The sequence below is a fragment of the Pollicipes pollicipes genome, unplaced genomic scaffold (assembly GCF_011947565.3).
Source record: "Pollicipes pollicipes isolate AB1234 unplaced genomic scaffold, Ppol_2.1 Scaffold_6138;HRSCAF=7277_pilon_pilon_pilon, whole genome shotgun sequence".
Taxonomy (NCBI): Eukaryota; Metazoa; Arthropoda; class Thecostraca; order Pollicipedomorpha; family Pollicipedidae; genus Pollicipes; species Pollicipes pollicipes.
The window spans coordinates 16,710,971-16,722,081 of NW_023596818.1; the positions used below are offsets into that span (position 1 = coordinate 16,710,971).

Below are 11,111 nucleotides of genomic sequence, written 5' to 3' on the forward strand. Positions count from 1 at the left end.
GCCCGCACCGAATGCTCCAGCCCAGGGGGACTCTCGCCCGCCATTCCTGCTCAGAGGCGCCTTCACCCACCATCACTGTCGCGGTGTGGACTCGTGTGCCATTTGAGAACACCACGGGAACTCACATGACCAGCAGGGGCCAGAAGCACGCTTGCCTGTCACCAGAGCCTTGAGGTGTCCTTGAGTTAGCAAACCCAGCGAGTACTCATTTGACGAGCGACACTCAGGAAAGTCCTCACCCACCTGTCCACCCCAGCGGGGTTCTCATCCACTAGCGGACCTCAGGGGAGCCCTCCCATTGGCCCAGTCACTGCCCGCTCACGGGTCTCAGCGAAGCCCTCACCTGCCGGGAGTCCGTCACGTCACGTCACGCCCAGCGCCCAATCCTGCTGCGCGCGCCGACAGTGGACCAGCCACTTGACGATGCGCGCATTCTTCTCCACGATGCTCGGCTCGGCAGCCGGCGGCAGGAGCGGCGCGCGCAGGCTGCCCGGCCCGGCCGACGACGCCTCGCTGGCGACGCTGGTGCGGCGGCCGCGCGACGATCCCGCCGACAGGCCGTCCCAGAAGCTGGGCGTCTGCACGGGCGACCAGCGGTCGGACGGCGCGCGCGCCACGCGTTCGAACCGCTCGCCGTCCATGCCCAGCTGGTCGAAGAAGCGGCCGGCTTCGGCCGAGGCGCGCGAGCCGCGCCGACCGGCACGTGCCGGCAGCGGCGGCGGCGGCTCAGGCGGCCAGAGACCGAGCGCGCCGCCGCCGCCGGCGTGCTTGTGACCAACGTCCGACTTGGAGCGCGTGACGGGCCGGCGCGGCCAGGGCGCGCCGTCACCGCACGGCGTCAGCGCCGAGGCCGGCGAGCGGCTGACGTAGTCGGAGGTGGCGCGGCCGGCGCTGCGCGCGCCCGAGCGGCTGTGCCGGCCGGCCAGCGACGCGCCGCCGCTGTCGGCCGATGCCGACGAGCCGCCGTCAGCGCTGATGTCGGGCAGCGACTTGTGGCGCGGCTCGGCCGGCTCACGGCCGGCCGGCGTCAGCAGCTGCCGCAACCGCGCCTGCACGCTCTCGCCCGAGCGGCGGCGTCCCGGCTCCGCCGAGCGGCGCGGCCGGTCCGGGCGCGCCGGCTCCCGACTGCCGCGGCTGGGCGTCGCGGAGGGGGTCACCAACGAGCGGGGCTGGCCGCCGCTGCCACCGACGCCTCCGCTCGGAGACCTGGTCGAGAAAACAGGCGGAGTTCAGTGGTGGGTGTATGACAAACGATGGTCACGGTGGTCAAGGCAAACTGGCGAGAGCCTGTTAAATTTTAGGGGGTGCAGTCGGCGGGGTGTCCCAGAAGTTGTTCGGCGTCAACGGCATTTGCCGCGCGTCGAGAGCTGACCAGGGGACAAATATGGCGACATGCAAGAGGCTGACCAGTGGTCAGTGCGGTCCAGTTATGGGATACAAACCTTCTCTCATGACCTCACCCAGTAAGTAGTTCCTCCATTTTCACACCACACATCGCTGAGCCACTCACGAAAGGAGTTAAGGCATTAAATTCCGACTCAGACGCCAACCCATTGCCTATCACATAAGGGCAGATGCTTCGCGCCAGGAAAACGGATCAAATAAGCCAACAGACACAGTTTAGCGTGAGTCAACTCTGGACGGAGAACACCTGAGACGTTTGGCAACCATGCGGTTTACGACCCGAGCCAGTAAATCAAGGCCCAACCAGTCCCCATTGAAATCGCTGGGTGGCCACAAAGGTGTTAACATCAGGACTGGTTAGCATATTTGCCCAGCAAGCTATGGCACAAGGAAATCGCCTCAAGCAGGCCGCGGAGGCAGCAGCAAACAACAAAGATTGCGAGTTCAGTGCCTTTCCCGACACATGCATTGGACACAATGGATTGACCAGAAAGAATCGTCTCGCTCGGCGAAGATGCCTGCGATGGACTAGTCACATTAACAGCTTTCTTCACCCTGATATGCCCCGTGACGTTTAGTAGCAAAACCAAGGTAGCTACATTTCACTTCATGGTATAATGCATTTTGATTACGCAAATAGCAGCAAACAACACACCCAACACAGCACGGGCATCAGATTCACGCACCTTCACACCTTCACTCAACCAGCTTTCACAAAACAGCCTGACGCACAACTACTCCCCACAACCTACGCAGCAGCCTCCTGCTGCACTGCATGGCTTGCCTGACGCCGCGCGCGCCGGCGGCCCGGTCGCCCGACCTCACCTGATGATGATGATTCGGGCTTTGGGGCGCACCGACTACGATGGTCACATGGCGCCCACCCGACCCTCACCTGAGAGGCAGCGGCGGAGGGCTCTCCGGGATGGAGAGCGGTGGCCATCCGGCCCGGCCCTCACCTGAGAGGCAGCGGCGGAGGCTTCTCCGGGATGGAGAGCGGTAGGCGCCCGACTCTCACCTGAGGGGCAGCGGCGGAGGCTTCTCCGGGATGGAGAGCGGTAGGCGCCCGACTCTCACCTGAGGGGCAGCGGTGGAGGCTTCTCCGGGATGGAGAGCGGTAGGCGCCCGACTCTCACCTGAGGGGCAACGGTGGAAGCTTCTCCGGGATGGAGAGCGGTAGGCGCCCGACTCTCACCTGAGGGGCAGCGGCGGAGGCTTCTCCGGGATGGAGAGCGGTAGGCGCCCGACTCTCACCTGAGGGGCAGCGGCGGAGGCTTCTCCGGGATGGAGAGCGGTAGGCGCCCGACTCTCACCTGAGGGGCAGCGGTGGAGGCTTCTCCGGCGTGGAGCGTGGCGGACGCTCGGGCGGCGGCGGCGGCGACGCCTGAGCCGGGTCGCTCAGGTGGCGTACCCACGGTGGCCGCACCAGCGGCGCCGCCGACACCTGCAGGTGGTCGGCGTGCTTCATCTCCTGCTTGGCGTCTAGCACGCGCTCCGACTTGACGTAAAACGCCTTGGTCTCCTGCAGCATCTCCACGGCCGACTTGCGCTTCCCTGGCGAGTCAAGCACGGCGTGACAGTATTATAATTCTCGGAGGAGAATCAGAGGGCATGATAATATGACTTCTAGACCACGGACACTTCGGGAGAAAGAGTTTAGCCGCGTTCTGGCCGCTGGACGATAATATGACCACTGTAGTTGTTATCATTTCATAACGAGTGCACGACAACGTGCCACGTTCCTTTTAAACAAAGGTAGGCAAATTATACCTTACGGGTAATGCTTGCTTATTATCATGCTTGTTAATAAATGTTTAAGAATGGATGAGATAATATGGAAAACAGAATAATATATTAAAATTATGGATAAATACATTCTAAACGGCCAGATACAGAGGTGTGCAGTGTCAGGAGCGCAAGTGCCATTACACACAGCAGGATTCCAATGCAGTTAAGCCGTTTGCATATCTCCAACTGACCACGGGTCAGGTATGGAGGAAATCTGGCTGAAGACAAAGTTGGGTTTCTAGAACACCCTTGCGCCAGCGAAAATATAATCCGCAAGGGTGAAACTGCACGCACAACCGAATGGGATGAGATTTGTTACTTGAATTTTCCTCTCCGTAAACGTAAGTGTCACAACTGGCAGAAGTATCTCGCGTGCCCATTTCCAACCATCAAACACCGTAGTACTCTTCTGCTGCGTCCATCGGCTGCCTATGTTACGAAAACGAAGTGTAAATCAAGGACAAATCCACGGTTCTTCTGTCACAAATCAATGCACGGCTTTATCCGTGTCGTCAACGAATTACGCCGCCATTAGCTAGAACTGAAAAATTATCAGATCTTCCTTGCGCTGGTAATCTTTTAAATTTTGTCTTTCAAAACTTTGACAAATGTCTTGAGTGGTGAGCACATACTAACTGTTTAAAGGGAGTGTTGCACATTTCTATGTAATTCCGAACTGACAACAACATATTGAACACCGTTCGGTGCCGTTCACAGCCCTGCCCTTCTCAGGACCTCCGTCCTCAGGCCCTTCTAGTTTCCGAGCTAAGCGCCCGCAAAGACATGAAGACGGGAAGAGCCAAGCCTCAAGCAAGCCATTCCAAGGACACCCAGGCATCCACGACGCCATAAAAACGCTATTCAAAAGCTGCCATTCCAATGGCTGTACCGCAATCAAGGCCAAGAAACGGAAATTTTTGAGTCGTTGACATTTGGCGTCCTCGAGCATGTCCAGATATGACTGCCGTCACCTGGCTCTCGATCAACGCTGTGCCAGGTGCGACAACATAATCAAACAATGATCCCTTGAGGAGCATATCTACTTCACGGAGAAATTATGTTGTCTAGAGCAGCCTCTACTTAAAAGCATACCAATAGTCATACGTGAGCTTACTTAATCATATCTGATGCTTGTTTCAATACCTTAAAATGTGGAATTCTCCCTTTGAGCGCACTGCGACCCGTCCCGTTAACCGTCCTCGAGCGCCTCGCCCCGCCGCGTGCATCGTCCCCGCCCTGGTAACACGTGACACGCGACAGTCCCGTGACGTCATCTCTTACACAGCACGGCGGCCGCATTGATCGCGACAGTTGTAGGCGGGTGCGTGCGCAGCTTGGCACGAGACGCCGGCGTTCCCCGGCGCGTCTCGTACGGGCAGAGAGACCGAATGCCTCGGGTGGTGTGGCGCAGACTCGGCCGACTTTTAATGGCCGCAGTGGGCACGAAATGAATGATCCAACCAATCCAAATGACTACACATTCATCTCGCCGCGGTTTCAGTCCCTTTAGCACACGGCGATAGATTGGGAGGAGGGTGGGGGTGGCAGCAAGCCCATGAGACTGAGAACCGTTAGGTTGCAGACCGCGTAAGCCTTTTCACAATTAATGATACGCACAGACAGGAGCGGCGTCACGGACTTTGGGTTGAAGGGCAGGATTTTCTATGGGGCCTCCTGGTGCACAGATAGGCCTCCTTATCCAGAAGAGGATGCCTCCGATTTGCAAAGCGGGCCTCCAAATCGAGGTAACGGGCTTCGTTATCCCGGAAGCAGGGCATCCTGATCCGGAATGGCGGCCATCTGATGCATAAAAGGGGTCTCCTGTTCCAAAAATGGAACCTCCTGCTCCAGAAATAGGGCCTCCTGGATGTATCAGGCGCTTTCTGACTACGAAGTGTGCCCACCTACGTCGTAACGGGGGCCTCCCGAGCCTGTAGAGATGCTCCCATAACAAAACATTGAACCTACTACACTAGAGCATAGACAACTTTATTCATAAAGGTGGCCTCACGATAGATGAAACGGGAGTCTTGATGAAGAAAAGGGTCTCCTGAGCCCGACTTATTACTATCTAGCTCAGTTGGTAGTGCCCCCTTGACCTGAATTTTAGTAAGCTACAGACACCTGCAATGCCTTTAGATTAGGAAAAAACGTGCCCAAAAACTTTGAAGGGGCAAGACATACTGTCACACTCTACCCCCTGCCTGCCGGCAGAGGGCAACTACTCCCTATGCGCCTCATGTTGCGCCGCCCCTGCGCGCAAATCAAGACAACGAAATACCTACTTACTTGAGCTCAATCCCCATATACAACACATGACAAATCCGCGCGCTGACCAGGGGCGCGGCCTCCGCCGCCGGCGACCGCTGACAACATTTAATGGGGCGCCAATCGCACGCGCCACAGCCGGCGGCTCCCACGCCGGCGTGCGGCCTGGGAGCTGTGGCCGGCGGGCTCGCTCCGAGGCGGTGCTGAGCCACTTTGCGCCCAGGGCTGCGGAGAGGCTTCCGCGCCCCTGACCGACTCTCGGAAGGAGCGCGCAGCCGGCCGGCCGGCGGCGACATGAGGCACGGCGAGACGACGGCGAGACGGTGTCCACGGCACAGCCGCGCAAACCGGACCAGCACCCGTCAGCCAGAGCGGGCCAGACAGGGACGGCAGTGCAGGCAGGCCGGTGCAAAGACCAAACACTCTTAAACATGAACTTTATAAAGGTAAAACGCCGAATCCGCACCCAGAGCGCGGAATGAATACGGGGCAGTCCCGTCGTCTATGAGCGCTAGGGAAAAGATGCTGGACTGGCGACCCAGCGGCACAGGACGCGAGACCCAGACGGGCGCATCGTTTGGCCCGGCTGACGCGGAAATGTCAGCTGGCAACTGGCCAAATGATCCGGAAGGCTGTGACGTGGCATCGTGCGGCACGTAAAACATACCTCAGTCCCGTCCAGCAAAAGACTGGGTAAACTGGATCGCCCAGCTGAGTAGTAGGTTCTAGCGTACACAACAGGCTTCCCTCCACATGCTTTGAGCCCAAAGTCACCTGTACAAAGCACTCAATAACCTCATACAAGGCTCGGAACAGATAGGCTCCATCTCGCTCAACAAGGCACTCTCTTAATTGGTCGCTCGGTGTGTCGGACACCGCACACGTCTGGGCACAAAGCGTACGACGAAGGGTCTCCGTTCAGGGACCGTGAGGGGCGACCCGCCCGACACTGCCGGCCACACAGACATAATCCCATCCCAGCCGAGAAAAGCTGACCCATCTGGCGTTCGCCGCTGCGCACACGGCCCAACAGCCGTCCGTCTCCGCGCTCTGTATGATAACGGAGCCCAAGCGCGTCACGCCCAACACCCGCGAAATATGTTACCGCCCGTGGCACGGACCGCCACGCCACACCCGCCCCGCCAAACAGCAAGGCGCGCACACCCATGCGGAAATCGCCAATTATAGAAGGCTGCAGAATGCCCGCGGTGAGTCATACTGCACGGGCCGGTTTCGCCTTCAAAGGCGACAGCACGCTCGGCAGCCGTGCCGCAAAATGGCTTGCTGTATCGTCCCGACAACATAGCCCGCCGCGTCCACATCGGCTGTGTTCCCACCCGCCGGACAGAGCTGAACGAGCCAGTAGGTGCACCGCGCCGCGCGACTGGCATCCAGCTGCGGTGCGTTTGCTTGTCGGTCGGTCTTCGACGCTTCAGTTAGATTCAACTGTGAGGGCCGAGCGAACAGCCCCCCCCCCCCCCCCCGTAAAAACCAAGCGCATGCACTGTGCGCCTCGAGCACATGTCCGGGTGGCGCCTGCCGCGACTAGAGGGCGAGCAGGAAGCCCAACAGGCCCTGTCACACTCGTCCAACGGTCGGCAACAACACGGAGGTGATGGAGGCACCCGTCCGCACCACGTGGCGCTGGCCTCGAGCTCACGCACAGCCGCGCCAGACGTCTGTGGTGACCTATGGAGATCACGTTACGTCCGACCCGCCCTGGCCGCACTTCCGTAACGGCCACCAGCCACGCGAGCTACGGCCACGTGATCACGGCCCACGTGACCACGGCCTACGTGACGGACGGGCATTCCTGCACGCCGCGGCGTGGCCGTCAAGACTCGAGTCTCGTGACCCCCGACCGGCACTCCTGGGCACAGGCCCCGCGTGCAGAACCAAGACGCTTGTACTCGCACCGGCAAACCACAGCAAAAGGTTACAAAAACAGACACCCTGGGGCGGGGCAATAATTTGACGGTGCGAGTGCGTTGACTGACAACGGCTGTCTCAAACTCGCTCGGGAATCGTCATCGGAAACGCACCATCGCAAACTCGCCGCTATGGTAGGCTGATTCAGCTACCGGTCGCAACTGATTCATGGATGACCGATGGTGTTTAACTTGGCCATTCAAACCCCACCTGGTGCGGCCAGGTGTCTGGGGCGGGGGGGGGAGGGGCGCGGCGGGAGGGTTCCAAGCATGACACCTGGTCCCGTGTGTGACCATCGGACCTTTAGGAAACCACGCGGTCGGTCCGCGTCGCCGTCACGGAGCTAGCCACGCAGTCGACATCTCCCAGGGTCGACAGACCACGGTCCCTCGGGCGTCACCATGCCTGCCGAAGACGGATGGCCCGGCGGCACCGCGTGTGGGCACCCTGTCAGTGACGCACGGCGGTGCACCTTCTGGATGAGCCGCGTCATGTTCCACAGTCGCGCACATTGCCCCGTAGTTACGGATTTACCGCCGTGATTTCGCATGCTTTTCTCAGGCACAGGCACACAAAGCACCCATTTAGTATGCACATGATCCCTGAGCGGTGGTAAACCAGCCTGCGTTTACCTACAGCATCAATCAAGCAGAAAACAGTCTTAGTCCCGGCTTTCTGAGCGTTAAGATGCCGACGCAGCGTAAGAAAAAATATTGTACACAGTTGAGGCACGGGACGCCCTAGACACCGATGAGTGCCCCCGAAGCCGCACTTCGGCCAGCCGTATGGCCTTGCACGTCTCGCAGTCACATGCAAGTTTGCACCGATCGTTAAAACGCGCTGAAACGTCCAGGTAAGTTCGTCTATCACTGCACTGCGCGTAAAAACAAACCGGCATATACTATACTACTACAACTGGAAGAACTTTGAAGCAGTCGTCAAAAATGGAACGGCAAAGGCGAGACCAGCGACAGCATATGCTCTGAGAACATTACATCCCGCGGCATTCATTCGGGAGCAGAGAGCCAGCGAGCTACACCCAACAGACTTATGTCAAAAGACCTCCGAATGACCATCGTTGGCTCCAAGTGACCTAATGGACCAATGACGGACAGCAGGCTACTTAAGGATGGCAGTGAGTCCTGAAAGTTAGAAATAGGCACCAGTGTCCTGACCTGATTAACCAATAAAGAGTAGATGGGGGTCAACCCCGACTGACCAGCACTCCATACAACTGATGTGCCTGGGCAGTGGTGGGTTAGTGACCTGGCTATGCTGTGCCAGGTAAGCATAACTTGCCTGAACCGTTCTATGTTGGCCGGCCTCTGACTGACTACTATTGCTACACTTGTGATGGTCTAATGCCCAATTGGAGTGACCTGATGGATGAGAGAGATACCAGGAGTAAAACGGATTTGACATTTCCACTGATGGGTCAGTCAGTGACCTCAGACTCACTTGTGATGAACCACGGAGACCCACGACTGACCTGTGCTGGGTCTGAGGGAGAGGCTGCCATAGGCGGCCAGCAGCCGGTTGCCACCAATAGTCTTGAGGGGATGCTCCTTCTGCAGCACAGACATGGCGGCAGCCGCAGAGAGAAGCCCAATGCCAGTCAGGTTCACAGGCTCAGTCAAATGTTGTCCTGAAACAGGAAGTGGGGCCTGTGGGAGAGCCTGCACCAGTGGTACCCTCACCTGTAGCAAGGTAGCAGCATGGTCATGCTGCTATGGCCTAAAATGTCTCTTCACAAAGAGCCTAACAAATAAACAGAACACAAACACTAGAGCCCAGTGTTAGTCCATTTTAGTACACCCTGTTTGACATCACAATGTGCCCACAGGGTGACATCTCAATTCCCAGATGGTACAGAGGAAATTATATCATATGACCACCTCTGGTGAAGGCTGTCCACACTGTGAACACAACAGGCTGTTAATCCTGGCATAACTGATGACTGAGAATGTCCAGGTGATGGAAATCATCTTTAAATCAAAGGACATCCACAGATGGTGGATGTTCAATCCAAGAAGCATGTCAACCTCACATCATTCTTAGTGCTTAATAAATACCAGAAACAGGCACCAATTCACCATGCCATCTCATCAAGCATCACTCCATATCTGAAATAATAGTACAATAGGACATAACAGGGTAAGACACATGGCAGGCAATTCAATGGTACAATGAATAAGTGCTGTAACTTAATCACTTATCATCACAGCCTTTTCCTATTATTTGCTATGCATATACACTGAACACTGATACAATTTCTGAAAATGCAGAAACTCAAAATCTTGAAAAATTGTATTTTTGTAACCCCCATAGCACAGATGGCCAAAATGTGAGCAAACAATTATGGTAAGCTAAATGAAGACCTATTCCTGCCAGGCACATATATGCATACCAAGTCGTCAGCTAGCTTTGAGCAAAGGTGACATCTAGCATGCCATAGATACCTGGCTGAATAGCTACTTATATGTTCATAAGGTTAGTTTTTCCATGTGCATAGGTCATGCAATGGGGCACTATCAAAGTACAGCCAATTCTGTCTTGATCTCACAACAAACCTTAGTGATATAATCATCATGAAGAGTCAATCCTTTGGGCACTCACCAAAATCCATCACATGGTCTTATTATAAAGCACAACCATTTCTTTAACAAAAGAAGTACTCAATATCCCCACCTAAGTAATACAAAATGGAAAACACAATGACTCATACAGCACAGAATGACAGGCAATTGAAAGACTAGTTTTGCACGAAAGGGTGAACTGTACATGTCACACAAATTGAGCTCATGATCAAATCAACACATCATTAACTATCAAAATTCGGCGATGGTAGAACCAGACAGAGCAGATGGAACCAGATCCCATCTCTGGAAAACATGGCATTGACCCAATGGTGATGGTGCCGTATCAGCGTGGGCAAGAACAAAGCAAACACCCTGCCCCCACCTTCCTACATCTTCTTAGAAAATTCACTGGAACCGAACAACTTGGGCAACTTAAGCTTTTTATGAGGACAGATCATAAATGGAGAGGTGACCCATTTTCCTTACCTCTCTCGGCCAAGCGGGCGCCTTGTCCAGCATGGCGCGCTACGATCCATTACCCCCGTACAGTTACAATCGACCCAGTTTTGAACACGTCACTGACTTCTTCCACCATGCTCTCAACGCCAGCCTGTTGGATGAAATCCGCCGCAGACCCCACGACTATCGAGACCGTATCTCCACTCGGTCATTGCACCGATCAGCTGTGGCGCCCGCGATCCCGTGGCGCGTCAAAACACAACGGAAAACACGACACGGTATTTGTTGTGATATGGTAGCATACTGCTACCATATTCAGCACCGCTGAGGTGTATTTATTCTGGTAGATAGAAATATGTCACTCATGTGAAAATAGGCTGCAAACTTATCAACATAGAGAATTAATAAATTAATTAGAGCATTTCTTTCGATAAAAGTATGCATCTTTCGCTTATGCATCTAACCTTATGCATCTTGTGCATCTCTTTGCATGCATCAATATATCCATCTTCCGATTTTTCTGAGTAGTTTATGAGAAATAAGCTAATTAGCATTGTCTCATTTACATGCATAATGTCCGTCGACATATAAGCAAAACGGAACAGAGAACGAATCAGGAAGCTACGAAATATCTTACTTGACAGGCATCGAAAAAAAATGTTAAAAATGGCGTGCAATGAAACT

At 55.6% G+C, this 11,111-nt stretch overlaps 1 protein-coding gene across 1 annotated transcript; it reads right to left on the bottom strand.

Moving 5' to 3' along the window:
- Positions 1-339: 339 nt before the first annotated feature.
- On the bottom strand, positions 340-10,669 carry LOC119105379 (WAS/WASL-interacting protein family member 3). The gene is made up of 5 exons (XM_037228845.1): positions 10,455-10,669; positions 8,879-9,034; positions 2,718-2,958; positions 1,120-1,206; positions 340-343 (listed from the first exon to the last, which is right to left on the bottom strand). The coding sequence occupies exons 2-5, from the start codon at positions 8,970-8,972 to the stop codon at positions 340-342; spliced, it is 426 nt and encodes a 141-aa protein (XP_037084740.1). The 5' UTR covers positions 8,973-9,034; positions 10,455-10,669.
- Between the last annotated feature and the right edge of the window lie 442 nt (positions 10,670-11,111).